Source organism: Orycteropus afer, unplaced genomic scaffold (genome assembly GCF_000298275.1).
Source record: "Orycteropus afer afer isolate SDZICR_OR568_19922 unplaced genomic scaffold, OryAfe1.0 scaffold00009, whole genome shotgun sequence".
NCBI lineage: Eukaryota > Metazoa > Chordata > Mammalia > Tubulidentata > Orycteropodidae > Orycteropus > Orycteropus afer.
The window spans coordinates 18,228,739-18,249,776 of record NW_006921596.1 but is presented as its reverse complement, the minus strand read 5'-3'; the positions used below and the strand labels follow the sequence as shown (position 1 = coordinate 18,249,776).

At 42.2% G+C, this 21,038-nt stretch overlaps 1 protein-coding gene across 1 annotated transcript in view; it reads right to left on the bottom strand.

The window, feature by feature from the left end:
* Positions 1-4,966: 4,966 nt before the first annotated feature.
* The window catches only part of OGFOD1 (2-oxoglutarate and iron dependent oxygenase domain containing 1), a 28,698-nt gene continuing 12,626 nt past the window's right edge, over positions 4,967-21,038 (bottom strand). The window contains exons 4-13 of the mRNA XM_007947218.2: positions 19,110-19,210; positions 12,807-12,923; positions 12,136-12,227; positions 11,811-11,939; positions 11,501-11,614; positions 9,426-9,505; positions 8,894-9,207; positions 6,230-6,352; positions 5,649-5,707; positions 4,967-5,128 (exon numbers count right to left, since the gene is read on the bottom strand). Coding sequence (XP_007945409.1) covers positions 4,967-5,128; positions 5,649-5,707; positions 6,230-6,352; positions 8,894-9,207; positions 9,426-9,505; positions 11,501-11,614; positions 11,811-11,939; positions 12,136-12,227; positions 12,807-12,923; positions 19,110-19,210 — 1,291 coding nt within the window. The remainder of the gene's footprint in view (positions 5,129-5,648; positions 5,708-6,229; positions 6,353-8,893; positions 9,208-9,425; positions 9,506-11,500; positions 11,615-11,810; positions 11,940-12,135; positions 12,228-12,806; positions 12,924-19,109; positions 19,211-21,038) is intronic.

Below are 21,038 nucleotides of genomic sequence, written 5' to 3'. Positions count from 1 at the left end.
AGATGACCTCGGCAGGGCCAGTTACTCCCACTGCTGAGTCTTCTGTTCACCCATATTCTAAACTATACCTTTTGAAGTAAAAATCTTCAGTTTTAAAACTGGTTTTAAAATGTATGGCAGCAATCATTTTCAGGGACCCTAATAATCTCATCAGAGGTCATTCTTGTAGGTCTTTAGCCAAAAACTTCCTCTGTAGACTTAAAGTATTCATGGCAAGATCTGAAAAGGTTAACCTGAAGAAGGTATCTTTCAGTTGTTCTGATTGAGAAGTTACAATGAGCTTGCTTCCAATCCTCTTGATATCAGTATTCATTATAGATGATGCCTCTAAGCTTGGAGACAAATGTCTTATATAAGGTCCCACCTGGGTAGGTGGGGTGTGGAGGCTGGAAACCAAGTAGTCATGGTCCTTTCTGTTACTTCAAACTGTTCCCAAGTAAGTCAAGTCTGAGTGACAGAAAACTGTTCACAAAACCTTCAACTACCTTTTCCCCCTTTCCTCAGTTACTAATTAGAGAAGAACAGGTCAACCCGTTCCGTGTAGGAATGAGAAAAACTCCACCCACTGAGAAATGAGCTTACCGGTGACGTCTCTGTTTTGTTGCCATATTTTCCTATGCTGATGGAATCTGAGTGCCTTCCAGGAGCTACAGCCCAACTCTTCTTGTTTCCTGAATTTTATTGAATCTTGAAGTGAACTCTTGCCTTTATTTAAAAACTGATTGCAAGGATTCGAGATTGTGCCCTTAAAAAACTCACTCCCCTTGAAAAAATTCAAGTAATTGCTATTTTAAGGAGAACTCGGTTTTCTGGTATTTCTTACCACATCTGCTGCCTCAGGAAATCTTTCTTTCCTCTGCCATGTCTACTCCTTAAGCCTTACCACATTCTGACCTGTTTTTGTTTATATAAATCTTAACCCTCTAATAGGAGAAAACAAGGCTATATCTTTATTTTCCCAACTGTGCTCAGCAAATGCCTCGAGCACAGAAACCGTGGAAGAGCGCCAGCTGCTCTCCCTGGAGCTGTCTCGCCTCAGTGAGCTTGGCAACAGCTCCAGAAATGAGAACTGAGAACTTACGACTACATGTGCAAATCTAGAAGAGTTAACAGGAATTATTTTCAACATTGATATTAATGTTTCTAAAGTTCTAAGAAGCAATTAAAATCTGAAAATTCAGAGTTCTGTGATCATAGAATCCAGTTATTTTGTTTGAAACTAAAGTAAGACACCCTTCGCAGCCTGGTGTTCTGTGTTTTCTCTCTAGTTCCCATCTGGCCCCCGACTTACCTTGTTATTTATATGGTGCAGAACTCTGCTTTCCTAAAATGAGGCCATGTGGACAATTTCTGAGTAGTTTTAGGACTGTTCAGTTCCATGATGGCTGCAGCCTGCCTCTGGCATCATCTTAGTAGATCTTTACCAAGAACCTTTTTAACAGATTTGCATTTTATCAATTTTAATAGTGGTAAGTATATGATGGGGTGAAAGACAGTACAGCCAAAAGACTGGTTGCAAAGCGGTCTGGGAGAGGCAGCCCAAGATGCCCCCCCCCCCCGCCAGTTTTCTAGGGGTAAATGGTATCTGGACATCAAGTGGTGTTTGACAGGAACCTTTGATCAGTATAAAAGCCAGATATAAAACCTAACAGCACTTCCCTTTTCCACATCTTTAAAATTAGGGACTGGCATATTTATAGAGTTCTTAAACATTTTTCTTATTAAAAGAATTTGCTCACAAAGGACTTTGTGAAAATGTTCTTAATTTCCATTGTGATTAACATATACAGGGATTTGTTGTAGGGAATTTGACTTTAGCTACCTGGTTCAGTAGTCTCTGAAAAGCTGCTGTCTCCACATCTGATGCTGGAGCTTGAAGCGTGCAGCACAAGGCAATCAGCAGGAGGAGACAGAAGCCAAGTCTGGAGAACAAGCTGGAACCCACAGGTGTGAGCCGATGGAGCCCAGGAAGATGTACTGAAATCCAGGTCAGTTTTTCTTGACCTTGACCTTGAAGGTGTGGGCCTCTTTCAGAAGCTTAGCCCCTTCATCACAGAACAGAACTACTACTTCTGACTCAAGAGTTGGAGACACTGAAGGAAGATCTAAGGGTGAGGTGGAGCAGTTGCAGGCCCAGCTCCTGCCTCAAGCCAAGGAGGTGAGCCAACAGATAAGCTACCAGGTGTGTGAGCTGCTTTACTTGGCTTCCAAGTCTTACACAAGAATTTGTGATTCACCCTAACCAGAAACACAGCAAAGGGCAATTCTTGAAACCGTTCAGTGTAGCCAAGATGACCCATGGCAAAATGATCACAGTGCTTGTCACAGGATAGTGGGAGCTCCATGTGACCTTTTTTTCTTATTTGTACATGTTGAATTCTTCACAATGAATGCATTTTATTTATATAATTTTTTTGGGGAAAAAAAAGTTATTCTTTTTGGAAAGAAGACATGTTCCTTTTCTATGAAGGGAGTTGTAAGAGTTGGATGCCATGTACTGTGAAGGTGAACATAGTTTTTACCTGAAAGAGAAATACAGCACCCCGTGTTTTAGTTCCTCTTTTGCCATTTCACAGTTGCTGACATTGCACCCCAGTCCCAAAATGTAATCAAGGTGAAAAATGAAGTCCTGAGAAAAAGCAGCTTCTCAGCCACTGCCTATCTTCAGTGGAGAAAAGTGACCTGCAAATTTCATCTCCCTCCATAGTCGTAGAGCAGCTGCTGCTGTTGCAACTGAGAGCAATGATGGAGTTGGCTCTTAGGGCTTCTCTCCCTCAGACAGCAAAGCCCTTGAGTGTAAGGAAGACCCTGAGTTGACAGACCATAACCACTCTGTGATAAGGGAGGGACATTTTAACACTTGTGCAGTATGCTTTTAACTTAGCTCCCCAGAGTTGGAAGTTGGATGTTTTCTTAGATGTTACCTAGAGCCTTGAGTCTAAAAAGGTTTTCCAAGCTTGGCACACATGATGGTTTCCCCTGCTTCACACTGTTCCCTGGGCCTTCCTGGGGTTGTATGCCATGGACAGTGTTAACCATAAACTCACCCTTCTCTCCACTCATGAGAACACGTCAGAATGCAAGTGAGTGAAAGTGAGTGAAAGTAATACAGTGTTGACCTTGAATCTGCAGGAACTTAAAAGGCAAGCATTGCAATTTCAACAAACTTTTTATAATCCCACTTCAGTGTCATCAATGAGTGCTGGTGGTGCAGTGCCTAAAGCATTTGACTGCTAACCAGAAGGTTAGCGGTTCAAAGCTACCAGCTACTCCGTGGAAGGAAGATGGGGCAATCTACTACCATAAAGATTTATCACCTTGGAAACCTACTGGGAGTCGTTACGAGTCGGAATTGACTCAACGGCAGTGGGTTTGGTTTTTTGGTGTCAGGATCACCATGTTGTTGTTGTTGTTATGTACCGTCGAGTCGGACCCGACTCATAGTGACCCCTCCTTGGGTTTCCGAGGCAGTATCACTACGGAAGTAGATTGCCCCATCTTCCTTCCGAGGAGTGGCTGGTGGGTTTGAACCGCCAGCCTTCTGGTTAGCAGTCAAATGCCTTAGGCGCTATGCTACCAGAAAACTGGTCTCTGAAATGGGCTGTTTATACAATGATCCATCAAAGTGTGGAAAAGCAGTATCAGAACTAATGATAGGTACTGCTTTTTATCTCATCTTTTAAACATGAGGCTTCTTTCCTTCTTTTTTTTTTTAAACATGGACTCTTAGTATACATGTAAAGTTTATAAATAAAATATTCATATACGGGTGGGTACCTGCTAAAATAAAATGCTTTTTACCAGTGGGGTGCATTATCAAAAAATTTTTGAAACTATCAATCTAAAAGGCTGAAAATGAAACTCATTCTCTTCATTTAAATGCAAACTTTAGAAAAGAATCAGTACTCAAATTTCAGGAGATAAAAGAGAAGAGTGGTAAGGAGTTTAAATGCCCAGTGCTTTTCCTATTAATCAGTAAAACCCAAACTAAAAGCTACTGCAATGCCTAGAAATAAATGTGAAAAAAAAAAAAAAGGGAACAGGTAGAAAATGTTGGGATGAGATCTGTTTTGTACTGAACAGCATCTTTCAACTAAAGACGCAATGACACTATACCCACACTCGTACACAGGTGGTTACATAACCTCCTGGAGCAGTTCTAGAAAATAAGATACAACAAAATGGATAGTCTCTTGGCATTACAATGTGACTTTTTAGCATCTGGACTCTTACAGTAAAATATATTTGAAAAGAAGAAAAAGCAACTAGTTTTATGTGACTCTATAGCACTTGGGAAAATGAAAGCCACATGTAAGCCTAGACTCTTAGTCATATAGCAGCCATAACTCCATGATGGAAAGGGGCAAGCACCCACAAACGACTACATGTGGTGGAAACAACCTCTTCCTGACCAACCAGAAGTCTCTTGGGGCCATGTGGTTTTAGGCCAGACCTTTTCCAATGGAGTAATATTCCATCCACACCATCCAAGTCTACCCTGTGTGTGGGGCGCACAGTGGAACAAAGCTAGAGGCCGTGGGAGGAAGTGTAACAAATCAAGTCATGTCAGAACTCTTTAAGGCCCAGCATGAACAGGATGTAAGGTTCTGTAATTTTAGAAACCAGTGAACTTGGGAAGGGTACAACTGTCAATCATTTATACGCATGTATGAGTTTAAAAAAAGATCACTGAAGTTAAATAAAAGTCACTGAAGAAGTCAATACAGAAAATGAAAAACTGAATGTTAACAATGAAACTTTTTTTTTAATCGAGGTAAGTACCTTGCTCCAAGCTCAAGGTCTAGATGGAGCATAATTCATATGAGTCCTGTTAAAGGACCAAAACGGTTTTGAGAACACTGTGGCGGGGCACACGACCAGGTAGCTCTCCTTCATTCCCCGCCTAGCGCTTCCAGACTTGCCAGTACTGACGAAGGGTTACTTTGTTCAGCTTTGACCAGTCCCGTCACTCATAATAGACAAATGAAAAGTCCCAGAAACCTGTTCTGTGTGGGAAAGTTTTCTTTTGTTCTAAGCTTCGGTGGTTAATATGCTTGACAAATTTCAGAGTCTCTCTATCTCTGTAGACCAGTGCCAAAGAGTTGCTTTCTGGGTTCACTGTTAGCAGCTGAAATCAGCAAATACAATGACACATCAGAACAAAAGTGCTTACTTGCCCGGCTTTCTTCAATAATCCGTCATTGCATGGAGATGGTTTCCATACAAGTACTTAGATGAAGGAAAGGGAATCCTTTGAAAGATCCTGTATTAGGAAGAGCCTCTGTTCTGGCTGTCAAGACACAGTTCTGACAGGCCCCCATCCAGCACATACCCAGAAAGATTTTACCTCATGCATTTACTTCTTGCTAACTTAAAAGATTCATGGGAACGCATGAAGTGGCTCTTAATTTACTTGGAAGTTCTCAGCAGGACTTGATATGGCAGAACAAATGCCTACTGATTTACTCTCCTTTTACATTATTATTCCATGCTGGGTATTTTCTCCTAGAAATTAAACTGATGCCAGGAAGACCAACATGGATTCAGCAGCCAGAGATACTAGCAGAAGGCCAAAAACATGGGGTCTGCGAAGAATGAAAGTTGTCTCAAGAGCTGAAAAGGGTAGTTTGCTATAAGAAGCAACTTACCTCTTCATCTTCACCTTTGGCAATGTAGGAAGTGAAGCCACCATATTCTGGCTCCCAGCCTTATAAGTGAAAACAAACAGTAATCAGAAAGCTCTCACAAGAGTTACATCATCTGCCAAACTCAGTGACTGCAAGCTGCTTAAAATAGGGAGAGCTTGGAGGTTAGCAACCAACTCTATGACCTGGGAGCCTAAATTTAGCATCCAGCTTTAGGGATTTCTTTTCCCTAAAGGTCTAATTTCCTGAGAAAGCTGAACTGGAGTTTGGGCTTATTTCAATCAACACTGAATAAGAACTGGAAACTAAGGAAGAATTAAGTGTTACATATCTCCAGAAGGCCAATTATGTAGAAGCTGTAGATATGGGGGCTATTTAAGAGAGAGTAACATATGGTCCATCTCCCCATCTTCTAGTCACAGATACCAATCCTGTTGAGTTGAGAGACTGAAATTTATGACCTCCAACATCGCTTCCATCTTTGAGTTCCTGTGTTCTGAGATCTTGGTTCAGACAGAGATGGTCACCCAGGAGAAACTGTCCCTCAAAGGAAATATTTCACCGCCTTCCTTCCGCCATCTTACCCTCACAGGCACAGTAGAGAAGTAAGTCCAGGGCAAATTCAGTCTTGCTGTTGTCATGGAGGAGAGTGTAGTGACCAGTCTTCCAATGCCTCAGCTCCCCATGGCATGTGGGAACATTAGACTCTAAGAAAACGCAACAGAAGATGGGCCAGAAAAATTAGCTGAGGGTAAAAAATAACCAAGATAGAAGTGCTAGACTATAAGAGGATGATCACTTGGACAGCACAGCGCTATGGAGACCCCACAGCACTACAGGGAAACCCCACCCTCAACCGTCAGCAGATCTGCTGTTACACCAATTCAGCCTTGTAAATGACTCTCAGATATACTAGGGCTGACTATTTGGGGAAAAAAGTTGAATTTCTATTTTTCTCTTTATACCAAAATAAATTGCAGATGGTGTAAATTTAGTTGCCAAAAGGAAAAAAAAAATTAGAACCTGAATTTTATTATATCTTAGAGTAAGAAAGAGATTTCTAAGCATGTCATCACAGAAAGCAGAAACTATGTAAGGCAAAAGTGGGTGTGATTACTGAAACTTTATAAAATGAAAACATGCTGAACAAAGTTAAACAACAAACCATTTTATTATGTAGGCCAGAGGGCTAATACTCCTATAGGTAACATTTTTTACAATACAGTAAAAATACGAGACACATCCCAAAGGAAAATGTGGGCTGAGGTTATAAGTCATTCATCAAAGAAAATTAAATAACCAATAAATATGGGGAAAATGTACAAACGTGCACCATTATTCAAAGGAAGGCACGGAAAAGAAAAGAGTAATTATTTTGCTAAGGAAGTAGGGAAATATTATCATGTACAATAATGGCAGGGTACAAACTGATACCCATTTTTAAGAGGGAGCTTTTGCCTTAAAACCTCGGGGTCTTTGATGTGGCATGTGTACTTCTAAGACGCTACTCTGACAAAGTAATGGATGCATTGCTGTTTGTTATGTTGGCGAAGAACTGAAAATAATCTAATGTCCAACAAGGGACTGACTAAGGCCATTGGATGAAAGACTTTGCAGTAATAAAAAATTATATCACAGAAGGGTGGTTTTCAAAAACGTTTAGTGAAATACAGTCTTCAAATGAAAGCGTCTAGAAGTGCGATGTTAGAAAGCAAGACAGGCAATGCCACTTTGGATGGGGAAGGTGAGGACTTTCTATGCAAGGGGAAGGGGCAGGCCTGTACATATTTCTGTATGTACATAGTAAAAAAAAGACTAGAAAGATACCTTCCAAAATATGAACAGAGGCTAACAGGAGGTGATTAATAGTTTCCTTTTACTTACTTGTTTTCCCAGTATCCTCAAATTGATGTTTTACAATAAAACAAACCAACCAACCAACCTTAAAATGATCAGTCCTGATGTTGTGGTTATCTCACGATCTGTGCCCTATTGTTGTTGTTGGTAGGTGTGTCGAGTTGTCTCTGACTCACAGGGACCCAGTGCACAGCAGAACGAAACACCGCCCAGTCCTGCATCAGCTCCACGATCCTTGCTATACTTGAGCCCATCGCTGCTGCCATCGTGTCAACCCATCTTGCTGAGGGCCTTCGCCTCTTTTGTAGCTGTGCCCTAGCTATGCCAATATTTTACACTGCCTTTACATATCTCAGAGTTCAGGTGGTGCTGTGGTTAAAGCACTGGGCTGTTAACCAAAAGGTTGGTGGGTGGTTCAAACCTACCAGCCACTCCGCAGGAGAAAGATGAGGCAGTCTGCTTCCATAGGGATTTACAGACTTGGACTCCTATGGGACAGTTCTACTCTATCATATAGGGTCACTGAGTTGGAACTGATTCGATGGCAGTGGTTTTTTTATATGTATCTCAGTAACTTAACAGCTTTTTTTCAAGATGGTAAATTGTGTACACAGTCCCTTTTCTCACTCCCCTCTATAACCCCCACTTGGCTTAACTGAAGGCCTCACATATGCAGTTGGTGCTCAATAACAGAATAATCACTCTTTTGGATGCTATATAGTTTTTCTTCCAAGTTTCATTCTCTTCCCATCAAAATGAAACAAAAAAGGAATAATTCAAAAACCAAACTTGCTGCCACTGAGTTGATTCCTACCATAGGGTTTCCAAGGCTATAGTCTTTATGGAAGCAGACTGCTACATTATCCTCCTCTGCGGCAGCTAGTGGATTTGAACTGCCCCCTTTTGGTAAGCAGCTGAGTGCTTAACTGTGCCACCAGGGCTCTTTAAAAAAAAAAAGGGGGGGGGGGAATAGAAAGGGACGAATCCAAAAAACAATAAAAAGTCCCCAAGTTCTCATAAATCTTCACCCTGATTCCTTTAGAGTCTAGGTATAGATGTCAGTGTCAATCATCAAGAAAAACTAGTCTTTCAGAGAAAGGCTGTTCTAGGTATTGAATTGCACAGAAAAAGCCAGCTGGGTGTTATCAGGTACGTGTCTGTCTACGTAGCACTCATCACCATTTGACATTTTCTTGTTTCTCGTGTATATGTTTGATCTCAAGCCTCGCCTACTAGAATGCAGCCAGGATCACCAAGATGTTGTCTGGTTTGTTCTCCAGCTCCTGTAAAAGGGCCGAGCATACAGTAGGCGCCCAGGAAATAATTCTTGAGTGGATAAATGATTAAATGTTGACTGCTTAGTGCGAAAAGGAGAAATCGTAATGACTTACCTGTCTTTGCTTCCTTTCCCTCCGGCTCTGAGTCCGTCTGGCCACCGCTCGGCGGGCTGGCACTGCTGATGGCCACTGGGTGATTCTCGGGCTCTGAGAGGCTATGGCTGGTCCCCTCTTCAGTGCTGTCAGCAGCACATGCTGCTGCTTCCTCTTTTCTGTCTTCAACCTCATCGTCTTCTGAAGGGGCCAAGAAGTGAAGCTTCAGGCCCGTGAAGTTGGACAGCAGCAAGAACAGTGCTTCAGAGCGAAACAGGTCCATGCAGTCTTTTAGTACATTGGGAAGCTTGCTCTCCTCGGCTTTCTCATAAAACCTAAAAAGTACCAATGGCGAGTTGTTCATCAAAACCACAGACTAAAGTTACTCAAGACGTAAAAGGGGAGCATTAGCTTTGTATCTCACTCCCCTAGTTCTGGCATAGCTTACTAAGGTACACGTTGCTACAACGGTGAGATTTTGTTGGGACCTGTTATTGGTTATACTTGGTGACAAAGCAGCATTATGGAAAATGTCTCTAGCAATGGCCTCTACCTTTTGTTAGGAGGACCTTGGCTACTCCATTCCACATCTCCTTTCTCCAGAGCCTCACAGACCTCTGCAAATTTCTCCGGCTAGAAATGAGCAAAGAAAGCAGTGGTTAGGCAACTTCCTACGATCCCACACTGGTCTCGCAGATGAAGCACCTCTGCAGGACATCCGTCTGGGTGGTTTCTAAAAGGTCCGGTTGACTAGTTTCACCCCTTTCATACACAGGATCCCCTCTTCCTGATGGTGGAGCCCAGACAACACCAGATAAATCATCAGCATGCTTAGCCAAGAGATCCAAGTGCCGACTTGGGCCATTCCCTTAAGTAGTTGTGTATTTTATGTCAAATTGCTAAATCTTTCCATTTCCTACCTTTATAAAATGAAGATCATAATATAGACTCTTTAATTCACAAGATATGAGGAAAAAAATTAAAGTGCATTAGTCAGTGTTATTACAGTGAAACTCTCCAGATAATAATAAAGAGCTCATTCAATCGGCATTCTCCATTTAAAAAGTCACATAAGAATAAGAAGCTGGTTACTAGATTGAAAGATTCTCCAGAGACGCTTTATGTTTAATTGTTTAACACAGAGCTTGTCCAGAGAGTATTCCGATAACATTAGTCTTTTCAGCTGTAAATATGTGAAAGATTTGCAGCATGGTATAAGTATTGAACAAGTTTATTTACCACAATAAAAAAACCCAAAACCCAAACCCACTGCCCTTGAATCAATTCTGAATGTCATAGAAACCCTTTTGGGCAGAGTAGAACTGCCCCATAGGGTTTCCGAAGCTGTAAATCTTTACAGAAGTATACTGCCTCATCTTTCTCCTATGGAACCACTGGTGGGTTGGAACTGCTGGCCATTTGGTTAGCAGTTGAATGCTTTAACCACAGTGCCACCAGAGCTCCTTTTCAATGTTATACTCCCCAGATTCTCTTCCCCCAAAATGCTAATGTTAGGAACAAATTTCCAAGACAGACAGTGTGGAGGAATTGCTCTTGGGACTAGGATTCCAGGGAAACCCTGGTCAACGGAAGCACATACTCATGATCTCATTTGGTCCTCACAACTCTTCAAGGCATGCAAGGCAGGGGTTATCCCTGTTTAACTTGTGAAGAAGTAGAAGCTAAAACAGATTTATTGATTTTTCTCAGGTTAGTAAAACCAGAGCCAGGACATAAATACATGTCTTCTGACATCTGATCTAATTCTCTTTCCAATATAACATGCTGCCTCATCACTGTCAAACATTCATTTATAGACGTTCATCAAATAGTAATCTGTCTGTTATTAGAAGTAATATTAAGCACTATATTCATCAAAAGGAGCTCTAGTGGTGTACTGATTAAAATATTTGGCTGTTAACCAAAAGGCAGTTTGAACCCACCAGCTGGTCTGTGGGAGAAAGATGAGGCAGTCTGCTTTTGTAAACATTTACAGCCTTGGAAACCCTACAGGGCAGTTCTATTCTGTCCTGTCGGGTTGCTGTGAGTCAGAATCGACTCAACAGTAGTGGGTTTGGTTTTTTTGGTTTACATTCACCAAATGAACAGGATAGTAACTATATAGAAAGGAGTTGTGATAGTGTAATGGTTAAGTGTTTGGCTGCTAACTGAAAGGCTGGCAGTTCAAACCCACAGTGGCCTGTGGGGGAAAACACCTGGTGATCTGCTCCTGTAAAGATTACAGCCTTGGCAACCGTATGGGGCTGTTCTCCTCTGTCAAATCGGGTTGCTCTGAGTCAGAGTTGACTTGATGGCACCCAGTAAGGACAACTCAACAGAGCGCCCTCTCACTGTGGAAGCCTGTGTGTGAGTGTGTGCGTGTTCACCATTAAGATTCTAGAGAATAGGGAATATCCACGGGACTCTTGGCCCATGCAGCATACAACTCATACCCATGCTAGCTACTATCATTACTTCTGTATTTTATTTGAAAAAGAGAACTACATGAACATTCTAACCAGGAACAAAACAAAAAATAAAAGGTAAAAATCTCTTAATGATGCCACTCACCTAGGAAGCAAGACTGTGTGCCACACAAGAGACATAGAACAAGGTGTTATGGCCTACCTTAAGAAATTCCTTTAAAAGAATTTCAGATCTTTCTTCAAACTCTTCCTGAATCTGAATTTGGTAATCCATGTCCAGATAAGTAGGGTTGATCCATTCATATAAAATTTCATGCTTAAAAAGAAGCAACAGATATAAAAGGTAAATTAACATTTCCCATAGCTTTTGTTCTTGCACCATTTCATACTGGGGGCCAAGTTCAAAGTCTAGTTTCATTATTAGGAATAGCTATTTTTAAAGTCAGATAAAGCAGTAATATGCTACAGCTCTCAAAATAAGACCCCCACTGATAATAGGAATCTATCCTTACGTCCTGAGGGATGTGAGGGGTCCGAGGTATGGCGGGTTCAAAGTAGTTGGGAGGCCTGGGCAATGAAGGGCCATGAAACCAGCCACTTATAGACAAACGTGACTTTTCTTTAGACAGCACTTCAGACACCTGGAAGAAAAAACCAGCAGCGCATTAACACAAGGAATAGGGATAGTAATTGTAGCCAAAGCACATTAACTTCAGGATCCTTCACGCCAGGTGTGCTAACAACCTGGTCCAGTAACAAATCTGACAGGATTTTGAAGGTGACTTTAAAAAACCATGATCCTTAGTACTCTGCGTCTCTGCAGCTGACAATCTTTACCTGGTGAAAGGATACTGGAGACACTTCAAAGAGAACCAGTGTGTTCCACGAAGGGATAAGAGACTTGACAATCTGCTTCGGCTGAAAGTGCTCTGCACAAGGAGAGAACACATCCATGAATGTGGTTCATCAACACTGACCACTTTCAGGTCACCTCATTTCACTGACAGTTCTCAAATTTCTGAGGTAGCTACATGTTCCCTCAGATCTTGAGGTCCCACCCCCCTCCATCTGGTTCACTCCTACTTGCTAGTTCTGCTAGGTGACATCTGTTCTCCCTACAGCATCCATCTATTATTGATGAAGGCTGAGAGAAGTGCTGAAAGTCTTCTGAAGTCAACCTCTGGTTGTCAATCACTTCAAAAACCCGACTTCCTGTCCAATGGACTGATCCTAGCAAATCCACAGCCACAGGCAGCTTTACATGCTTCCCACCCTTCCGTGATCAGTGTTCAGATCCGATTATTCAAGGTCCGATTATTCCTCATCTTAAATCTAATCTAATCGACCTGGAATAAGGATTACACCAAGTACCACTCAGGGAGATGGCTGTCAGGGTTGGCATTAATTCCTCCTGAGGCAAGTAGTGTAATGAATGTACTCCTTTGAGGAGTACAGCTACTGTGGATAAGAATGGTGATGCCATTGGTTTTGAAGAGCATTTATCTTACCATCAACGCTGTACAGATCCAGGGTGCCACCCAAACTCCTGTCCCAGGGTGGAACCAAGTAAAGAATGAAGGCGATCCGGCGCCCTTCCAGCTCATCATCGTGGCAGAGCAGGGCATCTGCAACAGTTTAATGCACACCTTAGAGCTCAGCACAGTATGCAGCTGACACTGGACTCTGCATTTACTATCAGTCCATCTGACATCCATGTCCTCCAGCTTTGTAGAGACACGTTTCTCCTCTTTTTTGTAATTATAGAAATAACAATCAACACAGAAAACTGAAAACACTGAAGAACACTTATTTACAAGCAGACTCTGAGAAAATCATCAACAGTATTTTTGTATATATTCTTTCAGTACTTTTCCTACATACGTATGCACTTAAAAATGGCATCCCTGGTTTGGAAGTTTAGGATTATGGTTTCATCAACTTAATAACGTATTTGGTGCTTCTGTTCTACCACCTAGTTTGTTATGTAGTTCTTGGGATCTTAAAAGCTTATTAAGTGGCCACCCAAGGCACAATAATTACATCCCATTTGCCTGGAGCAAGGGGGCAAGGAGAAGCAGGAACAGGAGGATGTGCAACGTGTGGCTAATTGCCTCCATGAACAACTGCCTCCTATTCTATGAGACCAGAGGAAGTGGATGGTGCCCAGCTACCATTACTGAATATTTTGAACAAAGATTTTATAGAAGAATCTTGATCAAAAGGGGGAAAATGCCAGACAGAATTTCAAATTCTTATAGACGCCAATCTTTTTGGAGCCTGGAAGGCTGGATGAAGTCCTAAAATTATTGCCTTAAGATCATTCTGTGGAGCAGTTGGTGGGCTTAAACCACTGACTTTCTGGTCAGCAGTCAAATGCCTTATCCACTATGCCACTAGAATTTCTGTAGTTTAGTTTAACTAGTGAAAAATGTCTGTTTTGAGCATTTTGCTCTTTTAATAACTATCTATAGGAGATCAAATTGACAACAGCAACTAAAGAGATTAGATAGCAACCTTAGAGGGCAGTGAGTTTACATTAATGGGGGAGGAACACCTCCAAAAAGGAGGGTGAGAATGGTCACCCAACTTGAAGAATGTAATCAAGGTCACTGAATTTTACATGTAGAAACTGTTGAATTGGTGATGTTCTGCTGTGTATATTCTCAACAAAAATAAAGTTAAACATCCTATGGTAGTTGATCTGTGGCCTGCTTTTTGATTATAAAATGAATGCCTCTCCCTGTCAGTGTATACACTTGGTATCACTTTTAATGGCTGCACATTCTTTTATATGGACTATATACTTTCCAGGAGCTCTGGTAGCATAGTGCCTAAGGCACTTGACTTCTAACCAGAAGGCTGGCAGTACAAACCCACTAGCCACTCCTCAGAAGGAAGTTTGGGCAATCTACTTCCATAGTGATACTGCCTCAGCAACCCAATGAGGGGACGCTATGAGTGGGGTCCAACTGGAAGGCACATAACAACAACAACAACATATACTTTCCTCCCCTCTTTTTAACTGATTTCCTATTTGTAACTGTTTCCATTTCTTAGCTATTACAATGAATGCTCTAATGAGCATTCTTGAAACTTGGATCTTTTTGAATTTGTCCCCATTAATTTCTTGAACTAAACTCCTAAAAGCCATAGGTGGGGTTGGGAAGGGAGGAAATAGCCGCAGTGAGCTGAAATTATACCCATTTATCAATGCGGTTAGGTTCCAGAGACTAGGTTTTCATGGAAAAATCCACATTATGGAAGGTTTGTTCCTTCTCTGTTATCAGACATTTGTCCATTTTTTTTTTTTTAATTTAGAATATATGATCACAAATAACAACAGCTAAGATTTATGGATGTGTTCGTGACTGTGATGGGTCCAGTTATGGATCATTCCTCTGTGGAGAAGGACGCTTGGAGGAGACAAAGCTGAACATACCTGGGCTGTGGGACCGAGGCCCCTGGCTTAGCCACTCCCCCTTCCTCCTGTGCTGGGTCATGGAGCCAACTCCAGAGCTCCACTCCCACCCCTGGAAGCCCTGATCCATGATTCTGGGGTCCACCCTGCCCCCCAAGCCTAGCAAGTCACCCAGGCTCAGGGCTTCCTGTGAGGGTACTGGGAGGCTGCTCATACGTCCAGCCCCACTCCACAGAGGGGAGGCTTCAGGCCCAGTCTGGCTCACTTTGGGATGTCATGAAACTCATACATTTCTTCCAGGCACTCTGTTGGATGCCCCTTTCTCCCCTCCTTTTGCACCCCACAACAATTCTGAGCTTCAGGGCCTCAGGCCACACGGGAGCTGGGAACCCAGACAGGTGTCCGCTGGTTATACACACATATGTGCGTATTTACAACGTGCAGTGTTGCCTGCACGTCTGCCCGTAGGCCTTGGTCACAGAGGCGGCAAGGTCAGCCCCATCTGGCAGGTGGTTACAGTGCCCCTGTTGGCAACAGGGGATGGGGGGTACTGGGGTAGAATGGCCCAGTTTTCTGGAGGTCGCCCAGAGACCATCCTTGATGAAGGTGATGCTCAGTAGCTATTGCACCCCTGCCTGCCACCTCATTAATGTGCCAAATAGCCCTGTGGTAAATTTTTCTTTACTGCTGTCGTAAATGTGAAATGTCAGATAACAAGATAGTCAATAGTGACAAGTAGGTATAATTACACATGGAGGGACTGTTTAAATAAATAAATAAATAGACTGGAAAAAAGAAATCTAGAAGGAACCATGTGATGCTGAATTAGAATTGGAAGAATCAGTGTTAATTCAGTTTATAGATGACTTAAATATATTTACATATGTACATAAACTTGGAAGGAAGGTTGGGCAATCCTACTTCCGTAGTGATACTGCCTCGGAAACCCAAGGAGGGGTCGCTATGAGTCGGGGCCGACTCGACGGCACATAACAACAACAACATGTACATAAAAAAAAAACCTCACTGCTGTTGAGTCCAAACCGACTCATAGCAACCTCTCCTTAGGTTTTTGAGGCTGTATCTTTAGGGAAATAGACTGCCCATTCTCCCTTCCGAGGAGTGGCCACCAGCGCTCCCTTATATGTAGATATGTGTGTGTGTGTTTATGTGTGCATATATACATATACACATACACACACACATATACATAGAGAGAGATACAAATACATACACATGTAAATACGCACATATGTGTGTGTAAATATACTTGCTACCTCTTTCCACTAAAAGGGCCTGGGGAGCAGTGACACCTCAATAGCAAAGACACCTAGAGTCCAGCTCTTGATTTTCAAGTATGATTCTTCTTTTTATTATTTTGTTGTTACTGAGAATATACACAGCAGCCAAAACCCAAAAGTCATTGCCATCGAGTCAATGTGACTCATAGCAACTCTACAGGAGAGAGCAAAACTGCCTCACAGTTTCCAAGGCTGTAAATCTTTATGGAAGCAGACTGTCACGTCTGTCTCCCACAGAGCAGCTGGTGGGTTAGAACTGCTGACCTTTTAGCCAGCAGCTGAGCACTTTAACCACCATGCCACCAGGGTTCCCTATACACATGTACAGTTTGGTGACAGTGATCACATTCTGCAAGGGGTACACTCACACTCACCCTCATCTGAGTTGTTCTTCCCCCATTAACATAAATTCTCATACTTAACTAAAAAGGAAACAGGGTTCTTTGGAAGAATGACTGACCCCAGGTGTAGGACATGGAAAACACAAGAGGAGCCTGGAAAATCTTGTTTTGCCAGAAAGTAAGAAAGTTCTCAAAGAATGATGAGGACGTATTAAAAAGACACAAGTGTCAGTTTGAAGGGGCTCTCCTTGACCAAACTAGGAACAACATGAACACCAATATAATCATAGTTAATTATGTGTTATATAATTAGCTCATTACATAAACAGTAGTCCATACTGATATAAATGAAAGAATGAATGGTGTGGTGGTTATGTTGTGTGTCAATCTGGCTGGGTCTGGTTGTATGGCTTGGCAGCTGGTGGTAGTTATTCCCCATAAGGAGACTGGCAATCAACTCCATGGTGGGATCTACCACAAGCAGCTGAGTAGTTGCCTTTGGAATGTGGTCTGCTTCTTGTATATAAGGAGAAGCCTTGGGAATGGTCTCTAGCCTATGGCATGCTTGGACCGTGCATGTAGCTGTGTCATTGATCAGCAGCCTGCTATGCTCTGCTGACCTTGGGACTTACAATGGACTTAAGCAAATGGCCTGCCATGTGCTTTGGTAACATCAGTACTGTGCCTTTTACTTGTCAACCTTGGGGCTTCTCAGCCTTAGCAGCCAGCAGCTGTCTGAGTTATGGAACACTTCTAGCTCCAGTGGGCTGGAAACAGGAGGCAGAGCTAGACCCCAAGGTTGAGGGGCTTTCACCCAGGCCCTAGAGCCTGGCACTTTGAACTTGGACTTAAAGCCTCCAAATTGTAAGAATAAACTCCTATTTGTTAAGGCCATCCCATTTGTGGTATATTTCTTGTCAGAGCAGCACTAGGGAACCAGAACAAATGGAGAAAGAGAAAGGTTTTTACAACAGAATGACACTGACATACGCAGAAGAAACAACTATTAGAAGAATCACTATTTTGCAGCTATCACAATATAATTTAGCAAGAAACATGAATGGATACTAAAACAAATGAATAAAAGTTTAATGAGAAATGAGATAGCTACCTAATCTCAAATTGTCTCCCCACAAAATTCTTAACTTGCAGAGGGAAAGAGCAACAGGAACCACCTTCATCACAAGATCAAAGCCAGTACCACTCGTGATAGGCACAAAGCAATCTAACCACGAGGAACATCAGACAAACCCAAACTGAAGAGTTCTCAACACAGCGTGACTGTCACTCTCCAGGAGCATCCAATCATGGACATGGACATCAAGGAAAGACTGAGGAACAGTCTGAAGACTAAAGAGGCATGACAACCAAATGCAATGTGCCATCCCGGACTGGATCCTTTTGCTATAAAGGACCAAATAGTGAAACATGAGTGGGGCATGTGGGTTAGATGGTAATAATGTATCAAAGCCTTTCTTGATCTGAGGAGTTTACTAGTATAATGGAGAATGTCTTTGTAGGAATTACCTAAGTATCCAGGGGTCCCAGGGCATCATGTCAGCAACCTACTTTCAAGTGATGCAGGAAAAAAAATTTGAACTTTTCTGTAAGTTTGAAATCTTTTCAAATTAAAAAAAAAGAATAAAGTGAAGAAAAGGGATACAATATGGCTTTTCATATGTATCACCAAGTTGGCCTCAAAAAGTTGGTACTCTCCTTGGACAGTGTATGAGAGCAAAACCAAACCAAAATTTTATTTAGTAAAATTAAAAACAAAACAAAACAAGTTTTCTTTCCAGGTGAGAAAACTTAATTGCTTTTGGAAAAGACATTTATATGCACAGGGAAAAGGAAGAACGTACCTGCCAAAGATGCAGAGAGGCTGCATCTCCTGACCTCCTCTAACCCCACAAGAGGAAGACAGAATCACCATCAGCAGCCCAAGGCCAATTCCTGCGAGGGCAGACATGCTGTCTCCCTCCAGCTCTTTCTTAAACCCTGACACCAACTCCTCCCACAGCATCTACCACCTCTCTGCTGGGTTTGATAATTTGCTGCAGTACCCACACAGAACTCACATATTATGGGGTTTATTAGGGAAGCACCAGGCTATAATTCAAGTTCAGAAATAATGCTCAGTCTCTCTCAGCCCGCCATCTCTCAGCCAACAGTCTCTTTCAGTCTTTCTCCCAGCAATGAGTATCTCTCAGTGTTTCTCTCTCAGCAACGTGTGTCTCTCAGGAGCACATTTCTCTCAGCAGCATGTCTTTCTCAGCCAGCAGTCAGAGAGACTTCTTCTGCCTCTAGAAGGGCTCCTTTTGAGCCTGGCAGAGTGACCACTAACCAATCCCAACATCAGAATTCTATACACCTGAGAGAGAGCAAACTTCCAGAAGATTGCTTCCTGCTAGTGCAACAGAAATACCCCAGGTGGATAACTTTAGCAATCAGGAGCTACTCAGCTGCTCATGGCAAATTCCACCACAGAGTTTACAAAGACTTATGGCTAGAAAAGCCACACTATGTGATTTACTACACTGCAGTACCCCAAGCTGGTACTAGCAGATACCTCTGAATAAGAAGGGCAGGGAGAAGGGGGAAGGAACTCCTGTGGCAGGGGGAAGGAACTCCTGTGGCTTGCTTTGTGGAGTCCTGTATTTTCTGAGTTCTGCTTTTCCTTATTAGGAGGCTGCTGCTGCTATGGAGGGACATACAGTCCAGTATTTTGCTGCATGGATGCTCTTTCCTTACCTGTGAATTCATACTTAGCACAGGACATATCAATGGTTGATTTCAGGTCAATATTAGAAACGTCAGAAAGCCAGGCCCGGAAATCTTCAAACAGAACTTTCCTAGAAATGTAAATAACAGGTAACTGTTATACCACAGCATGGGGTCTACCCAAATTGATGCCACAACTCCTTCTTTCTGGAGGTTGCACTTTATTTAAAAGATCCACTCCTGAGAACGTTTCTTAGTTTAAACTTGCAAAAGTTTAAGAGTAATTTCCCCAGACAAATAAAAACCTGTATTAATATAGCACATTTTTGCTTTAATGGTCCATTTTATTTTCCCAATATCTTTGTCCTAAATACAGAGAGGAGCCCCTGGGTAGTGCAAAGGGTTAAGCACTGGCCCAGCGATGAAAACCTTGGCGGCTCAGACCCACCCAGAAGTACCTTGAAGTAAAGCCTGGAGCTCCACCTCCACAGTCCTGACGACCCTATGGAGGACAGTTCTACTCTGCACACACACTTGGGGTTGCCAGGAGTCACAGTCAACTCAACGGCAACTAACAACAGCACACTGACAGCGTGGCTATGACGGCAGTGGCTTGGCTCTCATAACAGTCCGTCACGTCAAAGCTCCATTTCAAAGTTACTCATGTTCAGAAGTTTTTCAGCCATTTAATGGACACCTGGATGACACTGTAAACTGCAATGATGATGAATATTCAACTAACTTCACAATAACCAGTAAAACCCTTCACAGAAGTTCTGATGCTAACAGGATACCAATAAAAGATGACGGGCATTTCTGTTTACCAGAGAAAGTGGCTCTCGGTGTAGAAATCTCTTTAACACAACTTACAACCTACTCAGCCAATCAACTTTGAAATGTTATCCTTGGTGAATTAAAAAGATTTGAAAAGGATTTATATTAGTTCAAATATTGCACGTAAAAAGATTTAATATTTTTTGGATCACCCAAGTCCAAATATACATAGTTGAAATTCCCATAAAATGCAAACTTGCTGTTCATAATAAAGTATCAACTCTCCAGGTTGATCTCTAAGACTTTATTATCAAGTACCTTGTTATACTACAAGGATCCCTGGTGGTGCAGTGCCCAAGGCACTTGACTGCTAACCAGAAGGTTGGTGGTTCAAATCCACCAGCTGCTCTGTTGAAGGAAGATGGGGCAATCTATTTCCATGAAGATTTACTGCCTTGGAAACCCAATGAGGAGCAGAATGGACTTGATGGCAGTGGGTTTGGTTCTTTTTGGTTATACTAAACTACCCAAACAGAAAAATTCCATAAAATACTGTGCTTAGTCAGCCCAACCAGAAATGCCAGTAATATTTAAAGGTACAAATGCAAAATATACAGAATGGGCCAAAGCTGCAAACTGCTGAACCAGAATTCAAATAATATGGGTAAAAAACATTTCTGCAAAGTCTTGATGGTTTATCAAAGACTTAAATCCTTCTTTCACTGGTAATATCAGCTTCCACAAATTTATGTTAAAAAAGTTCTACTCATCTTATGAGAAGGTCACACAAAACAGGCTTATTTCCTGTCATTGTCCTCATTTGTTAGTTGTATTCATGTAAGATATCACAGAATCAACCGGGAAAAACAAACACCAGGAGTTTTCTGTAAAGATCAAGGAATTCTACTCTCTCACCATCTGGCTACTACCTTTTGGGGATGGAATGTAACTCAGTCCCACATTAAATGCTTACCAGAGGGGCGTTGTGAGCTAGTGAGATAATTAAGTGTGATATTCTCTTCTGAAGAAAAAAAAGTCTAATTTACAGTTAGCACATCAGCAATACTTGAGGATTTAGAAGAAATAACCTGGGACCTCTGGTGGTGTAGTACCTAAGGCATCTGATTGCTAACCAGACGGCTGGTGGTTCAAACCCAACAGCCACTCCTCCGAAGGAAGATCAGG